We start from the raw sequence: 18,606 nt of genomic DNA, 5'->3' as shown, positions 1-18,606 counted from the left end.
AAACGTTAAAGCTCAAAAACGCTGCGAAAAAAAAAAAAACGCTCAAAAACGTGGATTCAAAGCCACAAAAAAAAAAAAAAATGCTCAAAAACGCGACGCTTAGATGTGAATGCAGTCTTAGGGCAGGGACTGATGTAAATATACAATATATGTAAAGCGCTGTATAAATTATTGGCACTATAGCAGTACGGTGCCTGTAATAAAATAATAAAGGTTACAATTACCATACAGAACGTTACGGCTAAAAACTTCAGAAATAATTGATGGCCCTTTTGTCATTAAATGTGTGATTTCCGTCTACCTGGAGCCGCTTTCAAAATGAACAGACTTGGGGGGCGTGACCGGAAGCCGAGCTGGAAGGACGCTGTGAGTGAGAGCTCTCCTCCAGCCCAGCGCTACAACAGCCTATATCGGGGGCTTTATAGCACAGCACGATGGGGAGATCGCGAGCCACCAGGTCCTCGTCTGCCCGGGGATCATCCCAGCCACCTCCGGGCCCGTCATCCTCCCTGAAGGCATACTTCCAGCCGCCCGTGCTCCCGCCGGGCGAAGGCCGCAAGATGGCGCCGGACGACCCGACCACGATGCCACGGGACCTCCCACCGCCGCCGCCGCCGATGGGCGAACGCCGAGCGGTGCACCAGCACCCGTCTGCCGTGGACCCCCCATGGGAGATGGAAGATATGGGACACCCCCCGTGTGATTCCGGCCGTAACCAGGCCGCGGGGGTGAGCAGGCCGCGATCCGGCCTAGGCCGCGCGGACGGCGTGGAGCCTGCAAGCCTGGAGGCCCAGCGCAGGTACACAGAGCCTCTTTACCCTCCTGGCCACACGGGTTCCCGGGATGGCCGGAGGGCCCAACAGGAGCCTCTGCACGATGCATCAGCAGAAGGGGTGAGTCATCAGCATCCCCCCCACGCCTCCTCCCCCACCTCTCCAGGGACTCATACTGCCATCCTGCAGCCCCACCTGACCTTTACACAATGCTCAGAAGCATTCCCCCGTCTGTTGCGAACGGCCTCAGACCCAGAGATGAGAGGGTCCTTTACCTCCGTTTCTTCAGGAGCCACAGGAGATCCCCAAGGCCTCCCCAGCCGAGCGGTAGCAGCAGCTCTCCCCCTCTCTGATGTGGGGCCCCAAGATGCCTTGAGGCCACTCGCTCCCCCCAAGGCCCAGAGACAGCCCCGCTCCCTGGAATCCAGTGCAGCCAGAGGCCAGGACACTGCCCGTCTTTCTTATGCCCAAGTAGCCCACCCCCGCTCCCCACGGTCCCAAGGGGCCTCTCCGGACCCTATGACTCTCTCTCCCCACGCTACATCCTGGCCGGACCACGGACACCCTTTGTCCCCCTGGCCCCCCTCCACGGCCTCGGGTCCCCCGCAGGGAGGCTCCCCCCACCGTTCCCCCCAATGTCCTGCGAGTCCCCGCTTCCCCACGGAGCGACATGGGGATGGACACCCCCCCTGGCACGCATACTTGACCGCTATCCCAACTAAGGACGACTTCAAACAACTGGTGGCAGACGTGAAAGCCACCTGCCGAGCTGAAATCCAGACTCTGCACGCTGGCCTTAAACACCTAGCTGAAAGGGTCGAGATGGCGGAGGAAGAGATTCAGGAGACTAAAATGGCTGTACACCGCACTCAACTGGAGAACTCGGATCACCGCCTCCTCCTGCGGGACATGCAGCGCCATGTAGAGGACCTAGATAATAGAGGTCGCAGGAACAACATACGCGTTCGGGGACTCCCGGAGACGGATGGACCCGAGGACCTACAGACTTCCCTGCAAACGCTATTCAACGAAATGCTGGGAGAGGACCCGGCCAAACACATTGAGATGGACAGAGCACACCGGGCCCTACGTCCTAAAGGCCCTGCTTCCAAACCAAGAGATGTTGTTTGCAGGATACACTCCTTCCCCCTCAAGGAAGACATTATGTCCAAATCCCGATCAATTCGCAACCTCATGTTTGATAACGCCCCGATCCAGGTGTACCCGGACCTCTGCTGGATAACCCTCCAAAAACGTAGGATGCTGCAGCCTCTCCTCCGCACCCTGCAAGACAGGAACATGCCATACAGATGGGGTTTCCCCTTCTGCCTTACGGCCAGACATCAAGGGAAATCGGCCTCCCTTCGCTACCCGGAGGACCTCGACTCCTTTTGTGACACCCTGGGCATACCGGTCCCTAAACTCCCGGCCTGGGACTTGATAGCCTCCCCGCCACCCCCGCCAGTGCTCTGGCAGAAGGTACCCTCGGCCAAGAGACACAGAGGACCGGACCCGGATCGAAGATCACCTAAGCACAAATGACATGGATTCCCCCGCCGGGGGAACTCCCTGCAGTTTATTTTTGACCCGCTTTCCTCCTTTTTTCTCTTTTTTGTCCTCCCCGGAGTGCTCTCTCTCACTTTTTTCTCCCCACATAGGGTCTGCTCCCCACTCCCTCCCCCGAGGGCCTGAGCTTTACAAGGTTTCTACTTGGAACTGTTTTTTACCTAGGGCTGGACTAGGAAGAGTCCGAGAGCAGTTCGACTCCCAGGTTACTGATCCCCCCCCGTGGTTCATACCACCCTTTGGTTCCTCCAAAGACTATTGACTGTTGGTGTCTACCTGCCCGGACCCCCCCCCCCCCCTTTTTTTTTGGTGTTTCCGGGCCAGGGGACCTATTGGAACCGCTTAGGCTCGGTGTCCCTGTAGGGCACCCGGACCTAGCATACGTTACAGCTAATGCTGGTTATGTTCATTGTCTGTGTTTCTCTCTTTCCTTTCTTTTCCAGGTCTTCTCTCTACCCCGCCCTCTGTGTGGATTTCGCTCAGAAGTCGTCTTGGTCGCCAGTCCTTCCCCGACGGTCGCCTCTCTCCCCGGGACATTCGTCGCTTCACCGGTCTCAGCTAAGTATGACTACCCCCGACCACCCCCCTGACTATGGCTAAGATACTGTCGCTCAATGTCCATGGGTTAAACTCCAACAAAAAACGCCATCTTGCGCTTCGGGAAATCCTGGCAATCTGGGGCGGACATAGTGATGGTCCAGGAAACTCACTTTAACCAGGGCGATTCCTTTAAGTTTGCCTCTAGACATTTCCCCCAGGTCTTCCAGGCCTTCAGTACACGAAAGCGGGCGGGAGTGGCTATACTTATCCGGAAGGGTTCCCCCTTTACATGCACGTCGACATACCTAGACCCAAAGGGCCACTATGTCATACTCCGAGGTACCTGGCACACGCAGGCCCTCACCCTGTGTGCCCTTTATGCCCCTAACGCACGCCAGCACCGTTTCCTGTCCGGAGTTTTGTCCCGCCTTTTTAAAACACACTCCGAGCTTCTGGTGATAGGGGGGGACTTCAACCTTGCACAGTCAGTCCCACAGGATCGCCATGTGGGAAACCCACAGGCGCCGCAGCCCAGAGTCCTGAGGGACTCCAAGCTGTTTCGCCAGATCACCAGACGACGAGCCTTGTTTGACGTTTGGCGAACCCTGCACCCCCAAGCCCGCCAATACACGTTCTACTCGGCCCCCCACCGCACTCATTCACGCATTGACCACTTTTTCGTAAACAATCACACGTTGAGGGCTGTCCGCTCCGCACACATCCTACCTATCTCCTGGTCTGACCACGCCCCGATAACCATGACGCTAGACATTGGGGCCCCGCTTCGCAAGCCTTGCAACTGGCGACTGAATACTTACTTATTGCAGCATCTCCCGTCCAAAGCGGAGCTGGAGTCCTCACTCCAACTGTACTTTGCTGAAAATGACACTCCAGACGTTACCCCCCCCACCTTGTGGGCAGCCCACAAAGCCGTTATACGGGGTCGCTGCCTTGCCCTCTCCTCGGCACTGAAGAGAGACGCACAGGCCGCCAGGCTGCTGGCTGAAGGTCAATTGAAGACCCTCGAGGCTAAGCTCCAAGGAGCCCCTTCCCTGACACTGATTAAGAAAATCGTACAGACGAGAATGACTCTAAGGGATCTTGCTCTGGGATCAGTGGAGAAGGCGCTTGTCCGTCTGCGACAGCTCTATTATGATAAGGGGAATAAAGCACATACCCTGCTGGCTAGGAAACTGGCTGATCAAACACAAGCCTCTACGCCTTCCCAAATCAAAACCAATAAAGGGGACCTTCTGTCTCATCCACAGGCCATTGCGGACACATTTGCGGCCTTCTACACTGATCTCTACAATAAACAGGATATACCCCATAATCCACCCTCCCCCGCATTGACTGCCCGCATTAACAGTTACCTGGAAAACATGACACTGCCCCGACTGAAGGACTCGGACCTTCACGACCTTAACGCCCCAATTACAGATGAGGAACTGTTGGAGACTGTAAAAGCGCTCCCGGCTCACAAATCCCCAGGCCCTGACGGATTCCCATACGAGTATTATAAGACATTCCTACCTATCCTGAGTCCCTATATGACCAAGTTGATCAACTCCTTCCTAGCGCGCACCCCGGCCCCAACTGAGATGCTGGCCTCCTTTATCTCTGTCATTCCGAAGCCAGACAAGGACCCGACTCTCTGTGCCAGCTACAGGCCTATTGCTCTATTGAACTCAGACTTGAAAATTTTTACAAAAATTCTAGCGAATCGCCTTAACACGATTCTTCCGGCTCTGATCCATAAGGATCAGGTGGGCTTTGTACCTGGCAGACAGGCGGGTGACAACACTAGGAAAGTCATCGACCTAATAGATGTAGCTAATAAGACTGCTCTCCCCTCCCTGGCCCTGAGTTTAGACGCAGAAAAGGCGTTTGATCGTCTGAGCTGGCCTTTCATGATGACGACTTTACGCCACATGGGATTTCAGGGTCCTTTCCTGCAAGCAATACAGCACCTCTATACCACCCCCACCTCGCAAGTTAAAACGCCGTATGCTACGTCTCCAACCTTCTCTATCGCCAATGGCACCCGCCAGGGCTGCCCCCTTTCTCCTTTGCTGTTTGCTCTCTGTGTAGAGCCCCTGGCGGAGGCCATTAGAAGCAATCCAGATATCAGGGGCATTTTAGTTCGGGATAGGGAATTTAAAATATCTTTATTCGCTGACGATGTCATCCTTACCCTGACTCAGCCTAGGACGTCCCTGCCCATCCTGAGTGCGGAGCTGCAGCGATACGGGGAGATCTCAGGATACAAAATCAATGCCTCCAAATCAGTGGCCCTCCCGATCAATATGCCAGCGACGGAAGAGGCTCACCTGCGAGCGGTGTTTCCCTACAGATGGGAGAAATCCTCTCTTAAATACCTGGGGGTTCTCATTACCCCCTCCTTTCACACCCTCTACCAGGCCAACTTCCCCCCCCTCTATAAGGAGATCAGGGCACTACTCCATAAATGGAAGGCTCACCAAATATCGCTCTTAGGGCGGCTCGCTTCTATTAAAATGGTGATCCTCCCCAAACTTCTTTATTTATTCCAGACGCTCCCAATCCCGATCCCTTACGCGCACCTCCGTATGCTCCAGAGGGACTTATTAAAGTTCCTATGGAACTATAAAAAACATCGGGTTCCCGCCTCTGTCATGATTGCCTCGCGCTCGGATGGGGGTCTGGCGTTCCCCGACCTGGTTAGGTACTACCAAGCAACGCAACTACGGGCTATAGTTTCATGGTACATGCAGTGGTCATACAACAAATGGTCGGAGATAGAGAAGCTATGGTTAGCCCCGATGCACCCGAACAGCCTCCTCTGGGGCACGGCCACACAGGTTGAGACGAATCGCCTACTGGGGCCGATGGTCCAGCTTAATCAGCTCTGGCGGAAAATCTCCCGGGAACACAGGCTCCACTCGGAGGCATCCTTGCTAACCTCGTTTCTTTGTAACCCTAAACTCCCGGACGGCCTTACTCACCAGATGTCTTGGCCCTGGGCGTCCCGGGGTCTATTTCATCTGGGACACCTAGTGGACCCCAGATCGAGAAAACTGCTGTCTTTCTCGGACCTACAGTCTAAACACGACCTCCCCCAACGGACGTTCTATAGTTACCTACAGATCAGACATTTTGCGCAGACAATAGCTCCGAGACTCCAATTTTCCCCGCCCACCCCCTTTGAACTGATCATTCTTGAGGGGCGGAACCGTCGGGGCATGATTTCGGATATTTACCGCATCCTTAACGTGCACCACTTTCCCACAAAGGGCAAGCACAAGTATATGCTGAGATGGGAAAGAGAGCTGGGTGAGGAACTCCCCCTCGAAGCTTGGCAGGGGGTGTGGAGGCAAGCGGCCAAATCCTCCTTGTGCACACTTTACAAGGAAAATTTTTATAAAATACTCTATCACTGGTACCAGACCCCAGCCGTGCTCCACAAAATCTATCCCTCTGCCTCTGATCGATGCTGGCGCTGCCTACAGGACAGAGGTACCCTACTTCACATATACTGGGCCTGCCCTTTGATAACCCCATTCTGGACATCAACCCAACAGCTCCTTGGCCGGGTATTTGAGGTGCCTATCCCGTTCACGCCCAAGTTCTATCTCTTTGGCCTGTCCCAACCGCGGATGGCTAAGCCGTCTCGGCAGCTCCTGCGGCATATACTTACTGCAGCTCGTTGTCTAATAGCCCTTAACTGGAAGAGTCGACTGGCCCCATCTATGGAGGCCCTCTACTCCAGGATTAAGGATGTGGAATTAATGGAGAAGATGACGGCCAGACTGAGGGACAGGCTGGAGGAATTTGACCGAATATGGGAGAGATGGCGACTGCGGGAAGACTAGGGGCGAAAAGGGTGAGGTATGACGACCTGGATTTCTGGCACTTTCTCCTCTTTCTTTTCTTTCTTTTCTTTCCCCTCTCTATGTTTTTCTTTCTCATCTCTCTAGTTTTTATAGCGATTCTCATTTGCTATGCATTTTATGTTTGGTTTAGGCCACTTGGCAGCACGTACTGGGTCATGGGGGCTATGGGGCGGAAGGCTGATTTTTGGGGCCTCCCGCCTCGTGACACTCCATCGCCCGAAACACTGGACTCTATGGCACATGTTTGTGCTCCGCTGCTGCCTGTCACATACCTATATTTACTTCTGTATAGCTCTATATGTGATTGTCTCTTATTGTACTACTGTACTGTTTCTATGCCTCTGTTTTCACTGATGGTGAATAAAACGTTATTTGAAAAAAAAAAAAATGAACAGACTTTTCTCCGTGTGCGGGAAAGTCCGCTCATTTCAGAAGTCCGGCGGCGAGATGCCGAGTTCGGCGGACAATTTTGAGTCAAGACTTCTTTCTAAGTCCGCTGGACTTTTGAGAAGAAAAAAGTCAACCGGAGCCCACACACGGGCGGATTGTCCGCCGGGTAGTCCGATGGCGTGTACGCGGCATAAGGCTGCATCAGGTTTGCTTTTAAAAGAAGGAGCCCATGAAGAAACGATCTCTGTATTGGGTGGAGGACGGTAGATCAATAAACCCCACCTACCTCCTGTGGCCGGAGAGGTGCCGTAAAATTTAGACCCACCCCAGCTTCCTCCGGAGGACCGGGCGGCAGCATTTTGAAGTCAGGTGGTCACCTCAGACCCAGATGTTCTGGGATGGAAACCAATCAGAGAGCGAGTCAAATTTTACAGCAGAAGATCTCCAAACAGCCGCCATAGAGGCAAACGTAACTTAGAGCTTTACAGTGAACTCCCCCGGGGCCCCCGAGGACGGATCTTCATGGGGCCCTTCTTCTAATTCTGCCATCGGGATATAAATGTGGGGGGGGTCTCACTTGCGCAGAGGGTTGACAATCTCCTCTCTCAGGGTCCTCTGGATCTCTTTGTCTGGGTGGGATGCCGGTTTGAAGAGTAGAGAGTCCAACGCTGAGCTACAGGAGAAGAGGCTGCAGGGAGAAGGCAGAGGAGGAAAACCATTAAATGGGGAAATGCAATATTTTTTTGGCGAGATTTGAATAGAGAAAGGAGAGGATGACAGCTCTCATGTTTTACTGTTGTCTGTTTAGCAGTCTAAATCTGACCTCCGGCCTCCCCTCCCGTCTCACACAGGTGTGCCGTCTCCTCTCCTGGACTGAAATGGCCTCCTCTGATTTCACCGCACACTGTGAGCTTCTCATAATGTGCATTAGAAGCCGCAGCAAGTCAGATAGAGCTTCACATCATTTCCTGCCTGGAGGACCTTCAGCATCACCTAGTCCAGTGGCCTCCAAACTCCGGGGGGGGGGGGGGGGGCATATGCAGCCCTTGCTTTTATCTGCCCTTGGGGTGCCATTTTATTCACTGACACCAATGATGGGCACAATTCCTCTCAAAAGGCACCAATGATGGGGCACAGTTCCTCCCAGTGATACTAACAATGGGGCCTAAATGACCCCAATGATGGGGGACAATTCCTCACAGTGACACCAACAATGGGGCCCAATGACACAAAAGATGGGGGACAATTCCTCCCAGTAACACCAACAATGGGGCCCAATGACACCTATGATGGGGCACAGTTCCTCCCAATGATACCAACAATGGGGCCCAATGATTGGGCCCCGTTGTTGGCGTCACTGGGAGGAACTGTGCCCCATCATTGGGCCCCATTGTTGGTGTCATTGGGAGGAACTGTGCCCCATCATTGTTGTCATTGGGCCCCATTGTTTTTGTCATCAAGAGGAACTGTGCCCCATCATTGGTGTCATTGGGCCCCGTTGTTGGTGTCACGGGGAGGAACTGTGCCCCATGACACCAATGATGGGACACAGTTCCTCCCAATGAGAACAAACAATGGGGCCCAATGACACCAATGATGGGGCACAGTTCCTCCCAATGACACCAATGATGGGGCACAATTCCTCCCAGTAACACTAACAATGGGGGCCAATGACACCAATGATGGGGAACAGTTCCTCCCAATGACACAAACAATGGGGCCCAATTACACCAATGATAGGGCACAGTTCCTCCCAATGACACAAACAATGGGGCCTAATGACACCAATGATGGGGGACAATTCCTCCCAGTGACACCAACAATGAGGCCCAATGAAAGCAAAAAAAAAGATCCAAAGATCAAAAATCCAAAAAAAACGATAAAATGGATACAATTACAGTCCCTCCCATGAGATGCAACTAATATGCCAAGACCCTCCCACTAGATACCTGAAAAGGGCAGCATCCATGTAGCACGAGTTACAGTGGCCTTGTATCCCCTTCATATCACCGTGTAAAATATCCACAGCAGAACCTCCCGTCAGCGGGGGGACCTTCCCCGGGATCCTGTAACCTTCCTCTCTATCTGAAACAAAGCAATATAATCATTCACGCTATAAAAAAAAAAAAAAAAAAATCACCACCAGAAAATGGCGAGAAAAATTGCCAGTAAGTGTGCGCTCCACTGGAACATTGACACTACGGATCGATTGTTTTGTGAGCTGCGGATGTGCCGGTACTGAACACAGATGTGGTGGCGCTTCCACCTTCTCAGTCCTCGGCTCCACCCGGCGCTCAGACTAAGGCCGCGTACACACTATTAGATTTTCTGCAGATTTTTGTCTTCAGATTTTCCAAAACCCATGTAGTGCAAGGGCCGGCCTGATTGCATACACATTGAAACTCTTAAAGGTTTATATGGTTTTGGTAAATCTGAAGACAAAAATCTGCAGAAAATCTAATAGTGTGTATGGGGGTCTATGAGGCAGCTGAGGTCTCTGTATATGATAAACCACTGGAGGAAAAAAAAAAAAAAGAAAAAAAAAAAGACGGCACTCGGGATAACATCAAATGGCAGTCTACCTTTGTTGTAATGACATGAATAACAGCTGAAAAACAGCCAACCCGTTTCGGCCGCCAGGCCACTTCCCCACACCCCTCCATGACCAGGCCATTTTTTTTTTTGCGATACGGCACTGCGTTAATTTAACTGACAATTGCGCGGATCGATGCTGTACCCAGATAAAAGTTTTGCCATTATTTTTTCCCACAAATAGAGCTTTCTTTTGGTGACATTGGATCACTCCCGCGTTTTTAATTTTTTGTGCTAAAAACAAAAAATGAGACCGAGAAAATAAGTTTTAGAAAAAAAAAAAAAAAAAAAAAAAAAATTTTTCACTTTCTGCAAAAAAATAAAAATAAAAAAATTGAGCCAATAAAAAAAAAAAGAAGAAAAAATCTTTGTAAATTTTAGGGCAATGTGTATTCTGCTACACATTTGTGGTAAAAAAAAAAAATCCCAATAAGCGTATATTGATTGGTTTGCGCAAAGGTTATCACGTCTACAAACTATGGGATATTTTTTATCATTTTCTTCTTTATTTTTATATTATTTTATATTATTATTATTATTTTTATTATTATTATTATTATTTTATATTATTATTTTTTGCTAAACAAATGAAAAAAAAGACAAATAAAAAAAAAAAAAAAGAAGTTTTTCTGTGTTTCTGTTATAAAATGTTGTTTTCTCCTTCACTGACGGGCACTGATGAGGTGGCACTAATATGTAGAACTGATGGGCACTAATAGGTGGCACTGATAGGCGGTACTGACAAGCAGAACTGATGATGTGGTACTGACAGGCATTACTGATGGACACTGATTGCCATCTGTTAAGGACACTGACAAGAGTTACTGATGGGTACTGATTGGCAATTTGATGGGCACCGATTGGTGATTGTGGTGGGCACCTCTGATGGGGGCTGCAATGATAATCAATGTGCTGATTATCAGTGTGCACCACCCCCCCCCTCCCCCCTCTGACAAGGGAGCTGCCAATCATGTCTCGGTCAGCGGGAACCGAGGAAAGCCGATTACCAACACTTCCTGGTTACCGCTGTGATTGGTCACAGCTGATCACATGGTAAAGAGCCTACGTCGGACTCTTTAACACGAGTGGAGATGTGGTGTGTCAGAGCGACACACCACGCCACTGATCACCGCGCCCCCGCGCGCTGGCTTGTTATCCTGCCAGACATCATATGATGCCCAGTCAGGATAACTGAACCCCTTCCCTGCCGTCATTCTGCTATAGGCCGGGTGGGAAGTGGTTAAAGCGGAGTTCCAGTCCTTTTTGTATTTATTAGAAATATTTATTAGAAGTCAGCAGCTACAAAAACTGTAGCTGCTGACTTGTGATAAACACACACTCACCTGTCCCAGGATCCAGTGATGTAGCTGCACAATGTATTTTTTTTTTGGGGGGGGGGGCTAGTTTTGACAGGTACCCGCTACCACCCAAAAAAATTACAATGCCAAATGTGGCATGGGGGGGGGGGGGGGGGCGCTTAAATCGGAACTTAGTTTTAGGGTGGAGCTCCGGTTTAAATGGTTACTCATGGCCATGATTAAAGCCTGATGGCCGAAACGCGTTGGCTGTTTTTACAGAGGTTATTTATGTAATTTCAATGAAGAAGGACGGCCATTATACGGCCATAATGATAAAGACGGCCATAATGTTATCCTGAGTGCCGACTTTCCCTCCAGTGGTTTATGCCTGTACACGTCAGTTCCCAACAGGAGTCTATACATTGGAAATTATAGTATGTATCGGAATATGAGAAAGGAAACCGAAATGTATAAATCTTGTATCTTTTTTTTCGATACATTTAAAAGTAATCAGCTTCATGTAAAATATTCATATCAGAGTGAGGTCATGTTTGACATGCCTTCCTATACATATAGTTTATCATTGTATAGATGGGGGAGAGACACATTTTTGGTACAGGAGCCCAAATTTACTAAATATTACCCCACTATACATTTTACTGCCTGCAACAGGAAACCCGATACTGATACCCTTAGGTCTCGTTTACGATGGCAGCCGTGGGACTGCGGTAAAAATAGGCAGTTAAGCCATGGTTTTTCACCCCCCCCCCCCCACTGCCCCCAACCGCTAAAATGGTCACCGGCCATGGTTTTGGCGCGCAATGGCAAAAAAAAATACCACACACCAGTCAAGTGAATCGGTTGGCATGTATGCGTTCTATTCGACTTTGCGGGGCCTTCAAGGGTTAATACGGGCATCCACGAGGTAACACACTGCCTCCAAGACACCTGTCAAATGCCTGTAAAAAGCAATTTGCACGGATCAGAGAGGCAGCAATGGCGGCCCTTAGCACAGGCCAGTTCTCATCGCTTCCTCTTCATCAGAAGAGTAAATGTTCCCATAGTGCCCCATAGGAGCTGTGATTATTTGAAGTTATAAGGTGATCATATGAAGTGACAATCTTGGTAAAATAAGGTCACCCATTTATTTATTTTGGCTCCGCCCCTGAGGAGATTAGAGTAACTCACTGTGCATCTCAACCTCCAGGCTCTTCGGCTCACAGTCTTTGCTGGCCAGGAAGCGGGTGTCCGGCTGACACACTTTCAGCTTGACAAAAATTCCACGTTTTGGGCCACAGCAAAAATACCGGCGCCCCTGCCAGCAACCATCGGTGCAACCTTTATCTTCTTCCTGTGGAGTCAAGAACAAAGGTAAGTGATCAGAGCATGGCCTACCATAAATTAACGTTCATAGGACATTATTCTTGCATTGGTCTGCGCAATCACATGACATCATCGCAAAAAAGTGTGTTTCTCTGCATTGGTTCTAGAGTCTGGAGGTTGAGGGGCACAGTGAGTTACTCAGAACTCCTCAGGGGTGGGGTCAGAAATGAAATATCAGTGGAAGAAATGACTTTACCAAGACTACATAATCTTCATTCCTAATGCAGTGGAGGCTGGTGAAGTTTTAGGATGGGGAGGTGCTAGACTCTGCCCTTCCTTTTTGACCCCTCCCACTTCTCATAAGCCCCACACCTTATAGAATCCACCCACTCCATTCCCTGTATTCCACCCATAGTATCAGGAGTATACAGCCCAGTATCAGGAGTATACAGCCCAGCATCACAGATGGAGTATGCAGCCCAGCATCATTTTAATAATGCTTAAAGTGAGACAATAAAAATGAAATATTCCTTTAAATATCGTGCCTGGTGGGTGTCTGTAGTATGCCTGTAAAGTGGTGCAGTTTACCCATGTTTAGAACAATACCACAGCAAAATTACATTTCTAAAAAGGGAAAAAAAAATATTTAAAGCTGCTCGTGGCTGTAATGTATTGGCAATATAGATGAAAATCATTGAAAAAAAAAAAATGGTATGGGTTCCCCCCAGTCAATTACCAGGCCCTTTGGGTGTGGTATGGCTATTAAGGGGAACCCCACACCAAAATAAAGAAAAAAAATGGCATGGGGCTCTGAACAGCAGCATATATACTATATGGCCTTCCCTATATACAGTGCCTTGCGAAAGTATTCGGCCCCCTTGAACTTTTCAACCTTTTGCCACATTTCAGGCTTCAAACATAAAGATATAACATTTTTATTTTTTGTGAAGAATCACCAACAAGTGGGACACAATTGTGAAGTGGAACGAAATCTATTGGATATTTTAAACTTTTTTAGCAAATAAAAAGCTGAAAAGTGGGGCGAGCAAAATTATTCGGCCCCTTTACTTTCAGTGCAGCAAACTCACTCCAGAAGTTCAGCGAGGATCTCTGAATGATCCAATGTTGTCCTAAATGACTGATGGTGATAAATAGAATCCACCTGTGTGTAATCAAGTCTCTGTATAAATGCACCTGCTCTGTGATAGTCTCAGGGTTCTGTTGAAAGCGCAGAGAGCATCATGAAGACCAAGGAACACACCAGGCAGGTCCGTAATACTGTTGTGGAGAAGTTTAAAGCCGGATTTGGATACAAAAAGATTTCCCAAGATTTAAACATCCCAAGGAGCACTGTGCAAGCGATCATTTTGAAATGGAAGGAGTATCAGACCACTGCAAATCTACCAAGACCTGGCCGTCCCTCTAAACTTTCAGCTCAGACAAGGAGAAGACTGATCAGAGATGCAGCCAAGAGGCCCATGATCACTCTGGATGAACTGCAGAGAACTACAGCTGAGGTGGGAGAGTCTGTCCATAGGACAACAATCAGTCGTACACTGCACAAATCTGGCCTTTATGGAAGAGTAGCAAGAAGAAAGCCATTTTTCAAAGATATCCATAAAAAGTCTCGTCTAAAGTTTGCCACAAGCCACCTGGGAGACACACCAAACATGTGGAAGAAGGTGCTCTGGTCAGATGAAACCAAAATCAAACTTTTTCCCACAATGCAAAACGATATGTTTGGTGTAAAAGCAACACAGCTCATCACCCTCAACACACCATCCCCACTGTCACACATGGTGGTGGCAGCATCATGGTTTGGGCCTGCTTTTCTTTAGCAGGGACAGGGAAGATGGTTAAAATTGAGGGGAAGATGGATGCAGCCAAATACAGGACCATTCTGGATGAAAACCTGTTGGAGTCTGCAAAAGACCTGAAACTGGGACAGAGATCTATCTTCCAACAAGACAATGATCCCAAACATACAGCAAAATCTACAAAGGAATGGTTCACAAATAAACGTATCCAGGTGTTAGAATGGCCAAGTCAAAGTCCAGACCTGAATCCAATCGAGAATCTGTGGAAAGAGCTGAAAACTGCTGTTCACAAACGCTCTCCATCCAACCTCACTGAGCTCCAGCTGTTTTGCAAGGAAGAATGGGCAAGAATTTCAGTCTCTCGATGTGCAAAACTGATAGAGACACCCCAAGCGACTTGCAGCTGTAATCACAGCAAAAGGTGGCTCTACAAAGTATTAACGCAAGGGGGCTGAATCATTTTGCACACCCCACTTTTCATTTTTTTATTAGTTAAAAAAGTTTCAAAAATCCAATAGATTTCGTTCCACTTCAGAATTGTGTCCCACTTGTTGGTGATTCTTCACAAAAAATAAAAATTTTGTATCTTTATGTTTGAAGCCTGAAATGTGGCAAAAGGTTGAAAAGTTCAAGGGGGCCGAATACTTTCGCAAGGCACTGTACTCTGCAGAAAATTTTGCCTAAGCCCCCGTACACACGGGTCGGACATTCTGACAACCAAATCTGTTACATTTTGTCCGACGGATTTTGTCCGAAACTGTTGCATACACACGGTCGGACAAAGTTGTCGGAAAATCCGATTGTACATAACGTGATGCCGTTATTTCATTAGGACAGGACTACGTCCAGGCTAGTAGCCAATAGCTTTGGTCTAGGAATTTGATCTGAGCAATGCGTGGCACTTTGTCCGATCGGGAATTCTCTACACATGATCCGACAAAGTCCGATCAGATCATGTTGTCGGAAAATTTTATAGCCCAGCTGGAAAACTTGGTCCGTTGGATACTCCGACGGAAACAGTCCGATGGAGCCCACACACGGTCGGATTATCCGACAGCACGGTCCTATCGGACATTGTCAATCGGAATATCCGACCTGTGTGTACAAAGGCTTAGGTGTTGGTGTTACCAGAACACTATAAGTCCTCACAGTTACTCTCGGTGGGCACAGGAACGGGCCCTGCTGTGAAATATTATATCAAGAATTGTAATTACATGCCCCTGTTGAAAGAGGGGCAAAAAAAGTGGGCCTTTGGTGGTGCCACAATACTGTAAGCCCTCGTAGTTACGCTTGTTGGGCACAGGAACGGGCCCTGCTATGAAATATTATATCAAAAATTGAAATTACGTGCCCCTGTTAAACAGGGGCAGAAAAATTGGGTGAAGTCAGTGGATGGGTGTCAACAGTGGTGTAGTGGGTAGCACTCTCACCTAGCAGTAACAAGGGTCGCTGGTTTGAATCCCAACCACGACACTACCTGCCTGGAGTTTGCATGTTCTCCCTGTGCCTGCGTGGGTTTCCTCTGGGTACTCCGGTTTCCTCCCACACTCCAAAGACATGCAGGTAGGTTAATTGGCTTCTGTCCAAAATTGGCCCCAGTATATGAATGGGGAATTTGGATTGTGGAGCTCCTTGAGGGTAGGGACCGATGTGAGTGTGCAATGTACAGGGATAGGTGTAGACACTCACTCAGGTTGAACTGGATGGACTGGTGTCTTTATTCAACCTTACTAACTATGAAACTAAAGAGGATACTAGTGAGTGCCCTGAAGAAAAGTGGTGCATTGAGTCTGCTGCCAGAGCGAGCAAAGGACTTATCTTCCCACGCAGCTATAGTGTGGTCCAACAGGGAATCTGCTATCCAGGTCAGTTTAATGGGATTAAATGAGAGTTGTCCTCATCTGTGCATAGTTCAAATTGGAGTATCCCACCAATCCCTTCTCCTATCCAAGTTCTACCAATAAACACCAAAAAATAAATACCGTAAACTGATCATCGGATAACAAGCGGAAGAGCGTGTGCGGATGTAAGTATGAAAATACCCAAGCGCCTGGATGCAAGATAATCAGAGGGAGGACCAGGAAAGACTATACCCAGCAACCCTTATGGGGGCAGTGCTACATAACCAAGGAGGAAGGAAACAAGTTCACCAGCGGCTCTTTCAGGGGTGAGCTACAGGATGAACCTATCACACTAAAAGGGTGACATCATAATGGTACCAGATTCTAGTGCTGGGACTCCCAAGAGGATCACACTGCCAGCCTTCACTACATTGTGTTTGCGTGAGGTCACTCTAAGCTTTCACTACAATGGCCCGAGGTGACATGATGACATCACACATGACATTCATACACTGCCAGCTTTCACTACACTGGCTCTAAAATTAACAGGGGCACTCTTAATTTAAACATTATTTAGGGAAGTTTTAAACAAAGGGTAAATGTTTATTACAAAGTGGAATTCAGACGTCAGCAAGTAACTTACCAGCTCCACCCCGGCCATGGTGTCCTCCATTTGTGGAAGATACCCCAACCATCGGATGATCCCATAGGCCATTTCCCCTTCCTGGTACTGAATCTGCACCAGAGAATCCACTTCCAAGTTTCTGCCCAAAAGCTCTTCATTCTGTTTGCCGTCGTTGGGGCTCTTCTGTTCCCTGCACATGGACGCCCCGTCTTCACAGAGGAGAGAGGAGACAACGTAGGTGAGACATGGAAGTCTACACAACACACTATATACCAGGTTTACACGGTTCTGGAAGGTGGAGCTCTGAGAATGGGACTGCTTCATATCAGGAATTAGCATACAGTGGTGTGAAAAAGTGTTTGGCCCCTTCCTCATTTCCTGTTCCTTTGCATGTTTGTCACACTTAAGTGTTTCGGAACATCAAACCAATTTAAACAATAGTCAAGGACAACACAAGTAAACACAAAATGCAATTTGTAAATGAAGGTGTTCATTATTAAAGGTGAAAAAAAATCCAAACCATCATGGCCCTGTGTGAAAAAGTGATTGCCCCCCTTGTTAAAACATACTATAAATGTGGTTGTCCACACCTGAGTTCAATTTCTCTAGCCACACCCAGGCCTGATTATTGCCACACCTGTTCACAATCAAGGCATCACTTAAATAGGAGCTGCTTGACACAGTAAGGTCCACCAGAAGATCCTTAAAAGCTACACATCATGCCGAGACCCAAAGAAATTCAGGAACAATTGAGAAAGAAAGTAATTGAGATCTATCAGTCTGGAAAGGGTTATAAAGCCATTTCCAAAGCTTTGGGAATCCAGCGAACCACAGTGAGAGCCATTATCCACAAATGGCGAAGACATGGAACAGTGGTGAACCTTCCCAGGAGTGGCCGGCCGCCCAAAATTACCCCAAGAGCGCAGCGACGACTCATCCAAGAGGTCACAAAAGACCCCACAACAACGTCCAAGGAACTGCAGGCCTCACTTGCCTCAGTTAAGGTCAGCGTTCATGCCTCCACCATCAGGAAAAGACTGGGCAAAAATGGCCTGCATGGCAGAGTTCCAAGGAGACCACTGCTGAGCAAAAAGAACATCAAAGCTCGTCTCAATTTCTCCACAACACATCTTGATGATCCCCAAGACTTTTGGGACAACATTCTGTGGACCGATGAGACAAAAGTGGAACTCTTTGGAAGGTGTGTGTCCAAGTATATCTGGCGTAGAAGGAACACTGCATTTCATAAAAAGAACATTATACCAACAGTAAAATATGGTGGTGGTAGTGTGATGGTCTGGGGCTGTTTTGCTGCTTCAGGACCTGGAAGACTTGCCGTGATAAAAGGAACTATGAATTCTGCTGTCTACCAAGAGATCCTGAAGGAGAATGTCCGACCATCTGTTCGTGTACTCAAGCTGAAACGAACTTGGGTTCTGCAGCAGGACAATGATCCTAAACACACCAGCAAGTCCACCACCGAATGGCTGAAGAAAAACAAAATGAAGACTTTGGAGTGGCCTAGCCAAAGTCCTGACCTGAATCCTATTGAGATGTTGTGGTATGACCTTAAAAAGGCCGTTCATGCTCGAAAACCCTCTAATGTAACTGAATTAGGACAATTCTGCAAAGATGAGTGGGCCAAAATTCCTCCAGGACGCTGTAAAAGCCTCATTGCACGTTATCGCAAACGCTTGGTTGCAGTTGTTGCTGCTAAGGGTGGCCCAACCAGTTATTAGGTTTAGGGGGCAATCACTTTTTCACACAGGGCCATGATGGTTTGGATTTTTTTTCACCTTTAATAATAAACACCTTCCTTTACAAATTGCATTTTGTGTTTACTTGTGTTGTCCTTGACTATTGTTTAAATTGGTTTGATGTTCCGAAACACTTAAGTGTGACAAACATGCAAAGGAACAGGAAATGAGGAAGGGGGCAAACACTTTTTCACACCACTGTACGTGGGACT

General features: G+C 48.6%; 1 protein-coding gene across 1 annotated transcript in view; it reads right to left on the bottom strand.

Moving 5' to 3' along the window:
* The window catches only part of LOC143995804 (ubiquitin carboxyl-terminal hydrolase CYLD-like), a 72,517-nt gene that overhangs the window by 27,624 nt on the left and 26,287 nt on the right, over positions 1–18,606 (bottom strand). The window contains 4 exon segments of the mRNA XM_077490517.1: positions 7,719–7,829; positions 9,091–9,226; positions 12,220–12,382; positions 16,656–16,846. Of these exon segments, the coding sequence (XP_077346643.1) occupies positions 7,719–7,829; positions 9,091–9,226; positions 12,220–12,382; positions 16,656–16,846 (601 nt within the window).

Source organism: Lithobates pipiens, unplaced genomic scaffold (assembly GCF_037356315.1).
Source record: "Lithobates pipiens isolate NorthernLeopardFrog02 unplaced genomic scaffold, aLitPip1_a1.2 Scaffold_19, whole genome shotgun sequence".
Classification (NCBI taxonomy): domain Eukaryota; kingdom Metazoa; phylum Chordata; class Amphibia; order Anura; family Ranidae; genus Lithobates; species Lithobates pipiens.
This window is presented reverse-complemented; position numbering and strand designations above follow the sequence as displayed.